The sequence below is a fragment of the Haliotis rubra genome, unplaced genomic scaffold (assembly GCF_003918875.1).
Source record: "Haliotis rubra isolate DU_JTF1 unplaced genomic scaffold, ASM391887v1 Scf247, whole genome shotgun sequence".
NCBI lineage: Eukaryota > Metazoa > Mollusca > Gastropoda > Lepetellida > Haliotidae > Haliotis > Haliotis rubra.
Genome location: NW_025766525.1, coordinates 942,312 through 957,694, shown reverse-complemented (window position 1 = coordinate 957,694; position 15,383 = coordinate 942,312). Strand labels below are relative to the sequence as shown.

At 44.8% G+C, this 15,383-nt stretch overlaps 1 protein-coding gene across 1 annotated transcript in view; it reads left to right on the top strand.

Moving 5' to 3' along the window:
* The window catches only part of LOC124279163 (activating signal cointegrator 1 complex subunit 3-like), a 60,030-nt gene that overhangs the window by 29,328 nt on the left and 15,319 nt on the right, over positions 1-15,383 (top strand). The window contains 10 exon segments of the mRNA XM_046714964.1: positions 543-634; positions 1,414-1,548; positions 3,494-3,664; positions 3,666-3,686; positions 4,600-4,824; positions 6,980-7,099; positions 8,189-8,353; positions 9,506-9,592; positions 10,607-10,749; positions 10,751-10,781. Of these exon segments, the coding sequence (XP_046570920.1) occupies positions 543-634; positions 1,414-1,548; positions 3,494-3,664; positions 3,666-3,686; positions 4,600-4,824; positions 6,980-7,099; positions 8,189-8,353; positions 9,506-9,592; positions 10,607-10,749; positions 10,751-10,781 (1,190 nt within the window).

Sequence of the window (15,383 nt, the reverse complement as noted above, 5' to 3'; positions counted from 1 at the left end):
AGGAAATATCCTAAGTCAATGCCTTCAGAAGTTCCTATACCAGTTATTACAGTTATATTTATACAAAATCACTAATTATAAATCCAAAGTATTCTATTACTCCCTCCTCCGTTCCGTAGGATTCTACAAGCAAGAGAGCATGAGTCAGGATAAGGAAAATATGTAATTTTAGAGTAAAATTGATATTTTATACTTATCCTGACTCATGAGGTCAGCCCTCCCATCCTCCCCCACATAACACTTTGGATTTCCTGTAAGTTCAAGTGTTGGGCTCGCAAAATCAGGAGAGAGTGAAGCACGAGGTGTGAGGTGGCGACACCTTTCCCGCCAAAAAGGGATTAAAGGGGAGCAACTCGTGGTGAGTACTATTAGTGATTTTACATTGAAGGGAGCTTCAATTAAGGAGATACAAGTGTTTCCACTATGTTCGCAAGAAGAAGAAGACAAGCAAAAGAGCATGAGTCAGGATAAGTATAAAATATCAATTTTACTCTAAAAATTACATTTTTATATGTGAGAACTTGGATGTTATTTCTGTCCAGGTGTAAAGGCCACCAACCGAGTGCAGCAGATGATGGAGTTCAACAACGTCTGCTATGAGAAGGTGGTGGCCCAGGTCAAGGCCGGCTACCAGGTACAGTCTACAGACAGGTGATCGGCAAAACTGTTGTGTCCTTGTGGGGACACTCATGCTGGTGACTTGATAGTTTGCAAGTCAAGTGTTAGACCATGGTAGTGTTGGGGATTCTGCCAGTGTTAAACCATGGTGGTGTTGCGATCCAGCCTGAGTTAGACCATGGTAGTGTTGGGGATTCTGCCAGTATTAGTCCATGTCACTGTTGGAGAATCTACCAGTGGTAGACCACTGTGTTGTTGGGGATTCTGCCAGTTTTAGACCATTGTGTTGTAGGGGATTCTGCCAATGTTAGACCATTGTGGTGTTGGGGATTCTGCCAGTGTTAGACCTCCATCTTGTAGGGGATTCTGCCAGTGTTAGACCTCCCAAGTTGTAGGGGATTCTGCCAGTGTTAGACCTGCATGTTGTAGGGGATTCTACCATTGACAACTCTAAATACAGTTTAGGATAAAATGTGCCATAAAGACAAATGTTAAAGGATTTCAGGAAGTATATTTGTTCGTGTAATATTTGATCCTGAGTGAAGCTTGGGCCCATGGACATTCTCATGCTCAGATATATATTTGAAATTGAGAAATACAGTTCTCTCTACCACCATGTATAGTGTAATAAAGTGCACTTTTGCTCTGAACTATTATAGTTGAAGTATGAAGACGTTTGTACAAATATTTGTCTTTCTTAATAATGTTTGTCATACCAACAGTTTTCTTGAAAATGTAAATTCCACATTTTGTGTGTGCAGAGGGTCATTCTGTTTTGCTTGACTGTCTGTTCAGGTGATGGTGTTCGTCCACGCCCGTAATGAGACAGTACGGACAGCCATGATGTTGCGAGACTACTCCAAGAACAGAGGTCACTCCCAGCTGTTCCTCGCTGACCAGGATCGTTCATATGGCGAGGCTCAGAAGAATGTAAGTCTCTAAACCTGCAGTCTGGGGAGGTCAAGAAGTTGACATCCATAAATCTTGCTTTCCTTATGCATTTCATTTCTAAATGCCCTTCAAAAATTTGTATAACTGTTAAGAAATATCATAGATGTACTGCTGCACTAACCCCTTCCTGATGTACTGCTGCACTGACCCATCCTTGATGTACTGCTGCACTAACCCCTTCCTGATGTACTGCTGCACTGACCCATCCTTGATGTACTGCTGCACTAACCCCTCCCTGATGTACTGCTGCACTGACCCATCCTTGATGTACTGCTGCACTAACCCCTTCCTGATGTACTGCTGCACTGACCCATCCCTGATGTACTGCTGCACTAACCCCTCCCTGATGTACTGCTGCACTAACCCCTTCCTGATGTACTGCTGCACTAACCCATCCCTGATGTACTGCTACACTAACCCCTCCCTGATGTACTGCTGCACTGACCCATCCTTTATGTACTGCTGCACTAACCCCTCCCTGATGTACTGCTGCACTGACCCATCCTTGATGTACTGCTGCACTAACCCCTCCCTGATGTACTGCTGCACTAACCCCTCCCTGATGTACTGCTACACTAACCCCTCCCTGATGTACTGCTACACTAACCCCTCCCTGATGTACTGCTGCACTAACCCTCCTTGATGTACTGCTGCACTAACCCTCCCTGATGTACTGCTGCACTAACCCCTCCTTGATGTACTGCTACACTAACCCCTCCCTGATGTACTGCTGCACTAACCCCTCCTTGATGTACCGCTACACTAACCCCTCCCTGATGTACTGCTGCACTAACCCCTCCCTGATGTACTGCTACACTAACCCCTCCCTGATGTATGTACTGCTGCACTACTAACCCTCCCTGATGTACTGCTGCACTAACCCCCTCCCCTGATGTACTGCTACACTAACCCTCCCTGATGTACCTGCACTAACCCTTCCTGATGTACTGCTGCTAACCCCTCCCTGATGTACTGCTGCCTAACCCCTCCCTGCTGTACTGCTGCACTAACCCCTCCCTGATGTACTGCTGCACTAACCCCTCCCTGATGTACTGCTACTACTCCCTCCCTGATGTACTGCTGCACTAACCTCTCCCTGATGTACGGCTACACTAACCCTCCCTGATGCACCGCTGCAACTAACCTCCTAACTGATGTACTGCTGCACTAACCCCTCCCTGATGTACTGCTGCACTAACCCTCCCCTGATGTACTGCTGCACTAACCCCTCCCTGATGTACTGCTGCACTAACCCCTCCCTGATGTACTGCTGCACTAACCCCTCCCTGATGTACTGCTGCACTAACCCCTCCCTGATGTACTGCTGCACTAACCCCTCCCTCATGTACTGCTGCACTAATCCCTCCCTCATGTACTGCTGCACTAACCCATCCCTGATGTACTGCTGCACTAACCCCTCCCTCATGTACTGCTGCACTAATCCCTTGCTGATGTACTGCTGCACTGACCCCTCCCTCATGTACTGCTGCACTAACCCTCCCTGATGTACTGCTGCACTAACCCTCCCTGATGTACTGCTGCACTGCTAACCCCTCCTGTGTACTGCTGCACTAACCTCTCCCTGATGTACTGCTGCACTGAACCCTCCCTCATGTACTGCTGCACTAACCCTTCCCTCATGTACTGCTGCACTAATCCCTTGCTGATGTACTGCTGCACTAACCCCTCCCTCATGTACTGCTGCACTAACCCCTCCCTGATGTACTGCTGCACTAACCCCTCCTTGATGTACTGCTGCACTAACCCATCCCTGATGTACTGCTGCACTAACCCTTCCCTGATGTACTGCTGCACTAACCCCATCCCTGATGTACTGCTGCACTAACCCATCCCTGATGTACTGCTACACTAACCCCTCCCTTATGTACTGCTACACTAACCCCTCCCTGGTGTCCTGCCACAGTTGCAGAGGTCACGGAACAAGCAGTTGAAGGATCTGTTCCCGGACGGCTTCAGCATGCATCATGCCGGGATGCTGCGCCAGGACCGAAACCTGGTAGAGCGGTACTTCAGTGGTGGCCACATCAAGGTGTTGGTGTGTACAGCAACCCTGGCCTGGGGTGTCAATCTGCCTCGCCCATGCTGTCATCATCAAGGTGGGTGAATGTTCGGACGTGATAGTCTGATGATGTTAACTTCTGGAACATGGTTTGTGCAGGTCATCACTATGATGGATTATTAGGAAAATCAACTGGGAAATGTACTTTTACAGAAACAGTTACCAGTTCTATTTCTACGCCTGCACCTTTCCTCCAATTTGATTGTTTAGGCAAGACACAAACGTGGTAATTTTGGATTCGTAACAGCATTTATTCTGTCAAGAATGAAATCCAGAAGAATTTCAATGTAAATTTTTATCCCCCGCAATGCCTTTTGCAGGGGTATTAAAATGGACTCCGTGGCAACAAGTTTGACATAGCCTGAAGTTGGTGGTTGTGCTCTTTTCCGGAGCTGAACTCTAAAACCGTTCACTATTTCTTCACCAAACTTGACAAATAGATTGGTCTGGTGGTGTACTGGTTCCTTTTTGGTAGTTTTGGAATTCTGACTAAAATATTTTTGGTGTTTCCATGGCAACAAGTTTGACTAAAACAGAAATTAGTGGTAGTGCACTTTTCCGTAGCAGAACTCTAAAACCGTTCAATGTTTCTTCACCAAACTTGGCACATACATAGATCTGGTGGTGTACTGGTGCCTTTTGGTAGTTTTGGATTTCTGAATAAAATATTTTTGGCATTTCCATGGCAACAAGTTTGACATAGACTGAAATTGGTGATAGTGCTCCTTTCTGGAGCAGAACTTTAAAAACCTTTCAATACTCTCCTTCCACTTTTCTATATACACACCTAAATATTTGACACAATCATAACTCGTAGACATAATCATGAAGAGTATTTTGCCATTGCGGGGGATATTGATGACTTTGTCTTCTTGTTTCTTTTGTGTTAAGTTTGAAGTGTGATGTCCCTAATAACTTTCTTCTGTATCTGTTAAATGTTTTATGTTCAGGGCACGCAACTGTACGATGCGAAGCGAGGCTCCTTCGTGGACCTGGGCATCCTTGACGTGATGCAGATATTCGGTCGTGCTGGTCGGCCCCAGTTTGACAAGTTTGGTCATGGCACAATCATCACAACCCACGACAAGCTGAGCCACTATCTCTCCCTGATGACAAGACAGAATCCAATTGAGAGCCAGTTCATCAACAGCCTCACAGACAATCTGAATGCTGAGGTAAGGTTTTCACTCTAGTTCGTCAACAGCCTCACAGACAATCTGAATGCTGAGGTTAGGTTTTCACTCTAGTTCGTCAACAGCCTCACAGACAATCTGAATGCTGAGGTAAGGTTTTCACTCTAGTTCGTCAACAGCCTCACAGACAATCTGAATGCTGAGGTAAGGTTTTTCACTCTAGTTCGCCTACAGCCCTCACAGACAATCTGAATGCTGAGGTAAGGTTTTCACTCTAGTTCGCCAACAGCCTCACAGACAATCTGAATGCTGAGGTAAGGTTTTCACTTTAGTTCGTCAACAACAGCCTCACAGATAATCTGAATGCTGAGGTAAGGTTTTCACTCTAGTTCAGCCAACAGCCTCACAGATAATCTGAATGCTGAGGTAAGGTTTTCACTCTAGTTCGTCTAACAGCCTCACAGACAATCTGAATGCTGAGGTAAGGTTTTCACTCTAGTTCGTCAACAGCCTCACAGATAATCTGAATGCTGAGGTAAGGTTTTCACTCTAGTTCGTCAACAGCCTCACAGATAATCTGAATGCTGAGGTAAGGTTTTCACTCTAGTTCGTCTACAGCCTCACAGACAATCTGAATGCTGAGGTAAGGTTTTCACTCTAGTTCGTCTACAGCCTCACAGATAATCTGAATGCTGAGGTAAGGTTTTCACTCTAGTTCGTCTACAGCCTCACAGATAATCTGAATGCTGAGGTAAGGTTTTCACTCTAGTTCGTCTACAGCCTCACAGATAATCTGAATGCTGAGGTAAGGTTTTCACTCTAGTTCGTCAACAGCCTCACAGATAATCTGAATGCTGAGGTAAGGTTTTCACTTTAGTTCGTTTTACAGCCTCACAGATAATCTGAATGCTGAGGTAAGGTTTTCACTCTAGTTCGTCAACAGCCTCACAGATAATCTGAATGCTGAGGTAAGGTTTTCACTCTAGTTCGTCCACAGCCTCACAGAGAATGTCAGTGATGAGGTGAGGTTTTCACTCCAGGTCATCAAAAGATAGGGCGTTGGGGTAGCCTAGTGGTTAAGGCGTTTGTTTATCATGCCGAGGACCCGCTTCGATTCCCCATATGGGTACAATGTGTGAAGCCCATTTCTGGTGTCCCCGACCATGATATTGCTGGAACATTGCTAAAAGCGGCGTAAAACTAAACTCACTCACTCACTCACTCATCAAAAGATATGCCGCCATATAGCTGGAATATTGCTGAGTGCAGCGTAAAACTAAACTCACTCACTACAAGTCATGTTACAACCTGTATCATCTTTGTTATTGACCTGACCCCTCTCATTTGAATATGGTTTATTTGGATTTTCCTGCTTTTGATTCATGGAAGTGCTGAAGTTAAGTTTGTGAAGACATGAAAAAATATCCCCCTGTACCCTGAATTCTTAGTCCCAGAACTTAATGTTACAATGTCAATGTCCTGGCATTGATTTGGTAATACATTCTAGACCAGTGGTTGACACTGGCTTCATCAGTTTGGTAAGAGCGTGCGTTAGAGTTTTCTCTGACTTGGTAATACATTCTAGACCAGTGGTTGACACTGGCTTCATCAGTTTGGTAAGAGTCTGCGTTAGAGTTTTCTCTGACTTGGTAATACATTCTAGACCAGTGGTTGACACTGGCTTCATCAGTTTGGTAAGAGCGTGTGTTAGAGTTTTCTCTGACTTGGTAATACATTCTAGGCCAGTGGTTGACACTGGCTTCATCAGTTTGGTAAGAGCGTGCGTTAGAGTTTTCTCTGACTTGGTAATACATTCTAGGCCAGTGGTTGACACTGGCTTCATCAGTTTAGTAAGGCGTGCGTTAGAGTTTTCTCTGACTTGGTAATACATTCTAGACCAGTGGTTGACACTGGCTTCATCAGTTTGGTAAGAGCGTGCGTTAGAGTTTTCTCTGACTTGGTAATACATTCTAGACCAGTGGTTGACACTGGCTTCATCAGTTTGGTAAGAGCGTGTTAGAGTTTTCTCTGACTTGGTAATACATTCTAGGCCAGTGGTTGACACTGGCTTCATCAGTTTGGTAAGAGCGCGTTAGAGTTTTCTCTGACTTGGTAATACATTCTAGGCCAGTGGTTGACACTGGCTTCATCAGTTTGGTAAGAGCGTGCGTTAGAGTTTTCTCTGACTGTATTTCAGGTTGCACTCGGTACAGTAACCAACATGGAGGAGGCCGTCAAGTGGCTCAGCTACACATACCTGTACGTCCGGATGAGGATCAACCCTCTGGCTTACGGCATCCCCTACGGTGTTGTCCAGGTACTCGTACACTTCAGTGCTTAGTCTGACAACTGATGCTTGTTTTGAGTCGTGTGAAACCATGGCTGCAGATGAGGCCACCTAGGGTGTTGGGGCGGGTCTAACCCCGAGCTCTAACGTCTGCTCTCAGAGTTCTTATCTAGTTCAATCTATGACAGGCATTTTGGCTAGTTTTATTCCTGAACTGCCTTTTATTGATGTATCAGTGCCTAATTCCACTGTATTACTGTCTACTCAAAGAATTGGGGGGCTCATAAAGGGAGATAACTCTGCAGTGCTCATGTTCCCTACCTGAAGAGAGCACTGCATTAAATTAATGGAGAGCAGCAATAGACCTGTTAGTGTGATTTATTCAGCTGTAGAATAAGCTGTTATGGTCCCTGAATCCTCAGGACTGCAGCAAGGACTGACAACCTAAACAATTATTTTGGAGTTATTGTGTATTTTAGGCAAAATGGGGACCACAATAGTAGTATATGATTTGTCATTAAACATAATTATGTGCAACCTAGACTGTTTTTGTGTGCACTGATCAGAGCTGGATGTTCACAGTATCTGCAGTTTATCTGGGACAGGTGGGGCAGGTGATGAGAACATTGATCATAAAATGAGATGGTTCCTTATCAGGAGTAACGTATCTGTACAAAGATTCACCAGGTGGGAACCACTTTTTGATCTGCCCCTTACATTGGTTAACCTGATGTTCTAAATCAGTTCCGAGTGGTGAGTGTTCATGAAACTTGTCGGCAAATTTGTTAGCACTTTGTAAAAAATGTAGGGATTCTCTACCGTGGAACAGGAAATGAAAGTGAAAATTTGCAAACTCTAATAATGACGTCATATGTACTGTCTTCGAGACTCCAGTGAGTGAAAATACCTTTCAAAACTTAGCTTGCCAAAGTGACTTTAAATTTTAACTCACTCACTCACTCAAAACTTAGCTTATGTAAGAGTGACATTATGGGATTATTACACTTGTGTATTTTCATATCACACAGTTTACACATTCAAAACTGTATCCCTTATTATAGATATAAGTTATATCATATATTTGTAAGTAGTCCTTAGAGAATATTGTGTTATCACCAGGATGACCCAAGCTTGGAGGTCCACCGGCGCGACCTCATCACAGAAGCAGGACGCAAGCTGGACAAAGCCATGATGGTCAGATTTGATGAGAGGACGTCCTACTTCTCCTCCACTGACCTGGGTCGCATTGCCAGCCATTTCTACATCAAGTACGACACAATGGAGGTGAGATATACACTGACCTGGGTCGCATTGCCAGCCACTTCTACATCAAGTAGGCCACTCACCTGTGAGGTTGTGGGATGGATGAGGTGTCCAGTGCTACATGTTATAACTGCACTGATGATGGAGGTATGTTGTGGTACTCCAATGATGTACGTTGCCGAGGTTGTAGCCTGCATGGTACAAACATTGGTCAGGTTCTTATGGAGCTGTTTCTCAACACTGAGGGACGGTATGGTAGTCTAGTCAGTCAGTCAGTCTCAACACTGATGTGGTATCCACCTTCAGTGTGTCAGAAAGCTATATCCTGCTTGATGACTGCTGTTACGGTTAATAAATTGCCGTCTAAAAAGTCTAAAATATTCAATAATATATTGAGCAAACAATGAGCAAGCTACAATGAATCACAATACAGATTTCTAGTACAATGCAATTGAGTCACAAATCTAAAGTTTTGAGTCACAAATATAAAATATCAACTCACCACGAGCCTTGATCATTACAGTGAGATCAGATATTCTAAATGAAGCTTGTTTACAAATGAGAGCAGTTGTCAGGCACGTAGTGTCAGGATCAGATGATGGTGATGGTGACGAAGGACGACAATGGTAGGCAACTCCAGTGATATCAAAAGTCCTGTGTAATTCCGTGTGTCAGTCCTTGTGTCGCACCACACAACAGCCAGCCTGATATATACTGATACAGATTCTCGAACTTTCGGGGAAAGCATGGCTGTATCATTAACCACATAGATCTTTCTCGATATCGCTGGGAGACTCCACAACATGACGATGTCAACACATAAACATCCAGTCAAGGGAGGTAACTCTTGAGCGCCATCCCAAAAGGCGTGCCGCTAAAAATACCATTGGGATTGAACATATATGACGCGAAATGTGACCCACAACCAACACCCAAAACTTTAAACATTGTGACTCATAATTATTATCACCTAACCAATGTTACGAAAAACACACTCTCATAACACAGTTTTGAACATTTTTTGCTTTTTACACAGTCATGTTGGAAATGTTTTGAAATAATGCTTCATGTGAACTGACACAATGTATTTAGGGTTTGTGTTGCTGTGTGAGCCTACAGAAGCAGCATGGTGAAACTGGTAGGTCTTATCTATCAAATATGTACTGTTTGCAGACAATCAACGAGTTCTTCAAACCTCACATGGCAGAACCAGAGGTGTTTAACATATTGGCCAAGTCCCAGGAGTTTGAACAAATCAAGGTCAGTCTTCATTAATGCCTTTTCAGGTGAAAGATTGATAACATGTATATATGAGGAAGTGGCCTGAAACTGCAGTACAACTCTTGTCATGAGTCTTGTCAGTGATGTCAGTGAACCTGGGTGATCAGTACAGTGATGTCAGTGAACCTGGGTGATCTGTACAGTGATGTCAGTGAACCTGGGTGATCTGTACAGTGATGTCAGTGAACCTGGGTGGTCTGTACAGTGATGTCAGTGAACCTGGGTGGTCTGTACAGTAATGTCAGTGAACCTGGGTGATCTGTACAGTGATGTCAGTGAACCTGGGTGATCTGTACAGTGATGTCAGTGAACCTGGGTGATCTGTACAGTGATGTCAGTGAACCTGGGTGATCTGTACAGTGATGTCAGTGAACCTGGATGATCTGTACAGTGATGTCAGTGAACCTGGGTGATCTGTACAGTGATGTCAGTGAACCTGGGTGGTCTGTACAGTGATGTCAGTGAACCTGGGTGATCTGTACAGTGATGTCAGTGAACCTGGATCTGTGATCTGTACAGTAATGTCAGTGAACCTGGGTGATCTTTACAGTGATGTCAGTGAACCTGGGTGATCTGTACAGTGATGTCAGTGAACCTGGGTGATCTGTACAGTGATGTCAGTGAACCTGGGTGGTCTGTACAGTGATGTCAGTGAACCTGGGTGATCTGTACAGTGATGTCAGTGAACCTGGGTGATCTGTACAGTGATGTCAGTGAACCTGGGTGATCTGTACAGTGATGTCAGTGAACCTGGGTGATCTGTACAGTGATGTCAGTGAACCTGGATGATCTGTACAGTGCTGGAAGTCACATTCTGGCTTATATTCATCTCCTTTCTAGTATTATTTGTTATTTTCCCGACATTTATTTTAAAGAAGAAATCTTCTTTTTAGAATTTCTGTGTGTTCTTATTTCAACTACTGAAAAGAAAATACCTTATGTAAGTATGTACAAGGTGGCATGACAGTGTTTAATGGGATGTTTGTGTGGCAGGTCCGTGAGGATGAGATGGATGAGCTGGACAACCTGATGTTCGATGCCTGTGAGATGCCAGTGGCAGGGGGGAAAGAAAATCCCAACGGGAAAGTCAACATCTTGCTACAGACATACGTCTCCAGGCACGGACTGGAGTCTTTCTCTCATCTCTGACATGTCATATGTTGCTCAGGTGAGTCGTCAATCATCAGGTGAGTCATCAATCATCAGGTGGGTCGTCAATCATCAGGTGGGTCATCAATAATCAGGTGAGTCATCAATCATCAGGTGGGTCATCAATCAGGTGGGTCATCAATAATCAGATGAGTCATCATGCATCAGGTGAGATGTCATTTATCAGGTGGGTCATCAATCATCAGGTGGGTTATCAATAATCAGGTGAGTCATCAATCATCAGGTGGGTCATCAATCATCAGGTGGGTCATCATTTATCAGGTGGGTCATCAATAATCAGGTGGGTCATCAATCATCAGATTTGATATCATTTATCAAATGGGGCATCAATTATCAGATGGGGCATCAATCATCAGGTGGGGCATCAATCATCAGATGAGTCATCATGCATCAGGTGAGATGTCATTTATCAGGTGGGTCATCAATCATCAGGTGGGTTATCAATAATCAGGTGAGTCATCAATCATCAGGTAGGTCATCAATAATCAGGTGGGTCATCATTTATCAGGTGGGTCATCAATAATCAGGTGGGTCATCAATCATCAGATTTGATATCATTTATCAAATGGGGCATCAATTATCAGGTGGGGCATCAATCATCAGTTGGGCATCAATCATCAGGTGGGGCATCAATCATTAGGTGGGGCATCATTATCAGATGGGGCATTAATCAGGTGGGCTGTCATAGGGTATCAATCATCAGGTGGGATATCATTGATTTGGTGGGGCATCAGATCATTATCAGATGGGGCATTAATTATCAGGTGGGCTATCATAGGGTATCAATCATCAGGTGGGATATCATTGATTCGGTGGGGCATCAATCATCAGGTGGGGCATCAATCGGTTCACTTACAGAATACCGGATACCTACCAGCCATGTTGTTTAGTGTCACATCACCCTAACCCTAACCCTAAACCTTACCCTAAACCCTTACCCTAAACCTTACCCTAACCCTAAACCTTACCCTAACCCTAATCCTAACCAAAAGTAAACTCGCGCGCTTTTAAAAATGACGGAAGGTATCCGGTATTCTGTAATCTTACCCATCAATCATCAGATGGGATATCATTGATTCGGTGGGGCATCAATCATCAGGTGGGTCATTAATCATCAGATTGGATATCAATAATCAGGTGGGTCATCAATCATCAGATTGGATATCATTTATCAAATGGGGCATCAATTATCAGATGGGGCATCAGTCATCAGGTGGGGCATCAATCATCAGGTGGGGCATCAATCATCAGGTGGGGCATCAATCATCAGATGGGCAATCAATTGGGCATCAATTATCAGGTGGGGCATCAATCATCAGGTGGGGCATCAATCATCAGGTGGGGCATCAATCATCAGGTGGGGCATCAATCATCAGGTGGGGCATCAATCATCAGGTGGGGCATCAATCATCAGGTGGGGCATCAATCATCAGGTGGGCAATCAATTGATCATTGATCTGGGGCATCATCATCAGGTGGGGCATCAGGTGGGGCATCAATCATCAGGTGGGGCATCAATCATCAGGTGGGGCATCATTTATCAGGTGGAGCATCATTTATCAGGTGGGGATCATTCATCAGGTGGGCTATCATTTATCAGGTGGGCTATCATTTATCAGGTGGGGCATCATTCATCAGGTGGGGCATCATTTATCAGGTGGGGCATCATTCATCAGGTGGGCATCATTTATCAGGTGGGCATCATTTATCAGGTGGGGCATCATCATTCATCAGGTGGGCTATCATTTATCAGGTGGGCTATCATTTATCAGGGTGGGCTATCATTTATCAGGTGGGGCATCATTTATCAGGTGGGCTATCATTTATCAGGTGGGCATCATTCATCAGGTGGGCATCATTTATCAGGTGGGCATCATCATTTATCAGGTGGGGCATCATTTATCAGGTGGGCTATCATTCATCAGGTGGGCTATCATTCATCATCAGGTGGGGGGCATCAATCATCAGGTGGGGTCATCATTTATCAGGTGGGCATCATTTATCAGGTGGGCTATCATTTATCAGGTGGGCTATCATTTATCAGGTGGGGCATCATTTATCAGGTGGGCTATCATTTATCAGGTGGGGCATCATTTATCAGGTGGGCATCATTCATCAGGTGGGGCATCATTTTATCAGGTGGGCTATCATTTATCAGGTGGGCTATCATTTATCAGGTGGGGCATCATTTATCAGGTGGGGCATCATTTATCAGGTGGGGCATCATTCATCAGGTGGGCTATCATTTATCAGGTGGGCTATCATTTATCAGGTGGGCTATCATTTATCAGGTGGGCTATCATTTATCAGGTGGGCTATCATTTATCAGGTGGGGCATCATTTATCAGGTGGGCTATCATTTATCAGGTGGGCATCATTCATCAGGTGGGCTATCATTTATCAGGTGGAGCATCATTCATCAGGTGGGCTATCATTTATCAGGTGGGGCATCATTTATCAGGTGGGGCATCATTCATCAGGTGGGCTATCATTTATCAGGTGGGCATCATTCATCAGGTGGGCTATCATTTATCAGGTGGAGCATCAATCATCAGGTGGGCTATCATTTATCAGGTGGGGCATCAATCATCATCAGGTGGGCTATCATTTATCAGGTGGGGCATCAATCATCAGGTGGGGCATCATTTATCAGGTGGGGCATCATTTATCAGGTGGGGCATCATTCATCAGGTGGGCTATCATTTATCAGGTGGGCTATCATTTATCAGGTGGGCTATCATTTATCAGGTGGGGCATCATTCATCAGGTGGGCTATCATTTATCAGGTGGGGCATCAATCATCAGGTGGGGCATCATTTATCAGGTGGGGCATCATTCATCAGGTGGGGCATCAATAATCAGGTGGGGCTATCATTTATCAGGTGGGGCATCAATTATCAGGTGGGGCATCATTTATCAGGGTGGGCTATCATTTATCAGGTGGGCTATCATTTATCAGGTGGGGCATCATTCATCAGGTGGGCATCATTTATCAGGTGGGGCATCATTCATCAGGTGGGCTATCATTTATCAGGTGGGGCATCATTTATCAGGTGGGCTATCATTTATCAGGTGGGGCATCATTCATCAGGTGGGCTATCATTTATCAGGTGGGGCATCAATCATCAGGTGGGCTATCATTTATCAGGTGGGGCATCAATAATCAGATGGGGCATCATGCATCAGGTGAGATGTCATTTATCAGGTGGGGCATCAATCATCAGGTGGGGCATCATTCATCAGGTGGGCTATCATTTATCAGGTGGAGCATCAATCATCAGGTGGGGGATCATTCATCAGGTGGGCTATCATTTATCAGGTGGGGCATCATTCATCAGGTGGGCTATCATTTATCAGGTGGAGCATCAATCATCAGGTGGGGATCATTCATCAGGTGGGCTATCATTTATCAGGTGGGGCATCATTCATCAGGTGGGCTATCATTTATCAGGTGGGGGATCATTCATCAGGTGGGCTATCATTTATCAGGTGGAGCATCAATCATCAGGTGGGCTATCATTTATCAGGTGGGGCATCAATAATCAGATGGGTCATCAATAATCAGGTGGGGCATCAATCATCAGGTGGGCTATCATGTATCAGGTGAGTCATCAATCATCAGATGGGATATCATTGATTCGGTGGGGCATCAATCATCAGGTGGGGCATCATTTATCAGGTGGGTCATCAATCATCAGGTGGGCTATCATGTATCAGGTGAGTCATCAATCATCAGGTGGGATATCATTGATTCGGTGGGGCATCAATCATCAGGTGGGATATCATTGATTCGGTGGGGCATCAATCATCAGGTGGGACATCATTTATCAGGTGGGGCATCAATCATCAGGTGGGGTATCAATCATCAGATGGGATATCATTGATTCAGTGGGACATCAATCATCAGGTGTGGCATCATTTATCAGGTGGGGCATCAATCATCAGGTGGGGTATCAATCATCAGGTGGGGCATCAATTATCAGATGGGGTATCATTTATCAGGTGGGGCATCAATCATCAGGTGGGGCATCAATCATCAGGTGGGGCATCATTTATCAGGTGGGGCATCAATCATCAGGTGGGGCATCAATCATCAGGTGGGGCATCAATCATCAGGTGGGGCATCAATCATCAGGTGGGGCATCAATCATCAGATTGGGCATCATTTATCTGGTGGGGCATCAGTGGTGAGGTAGATCTAGGTATATTTTGTATGTTATGATTGCCAGGGCATCGATCGATGTATGTACATATACTGCTGACAAATAGTACAGGAACTGATGAAATATTAATGTAGGTGAAACAACACTTAATATCATGCGTATTGACCAGTATCATAATAATAATATCATTTGTTGTGTCCAGTACGCTGGGCAATACATGTGTAACACCTCATGACAAACTGTTGGTTAACTTGCTTATGACTTGACATTGCCAACCAGTCCACCAAGTTGGTCCACAGTGGATCCCTAGAGTACACTCTGGTTGAGAACATTTTCAGATGCTCCCTTGTGTCCATGTCCGAAGACCCATCCAATGTCTGTAGGGCCTCCTGCTGGAGATGATGGCAACCTGGACATGATGTCTGTAGGGCCTCCTG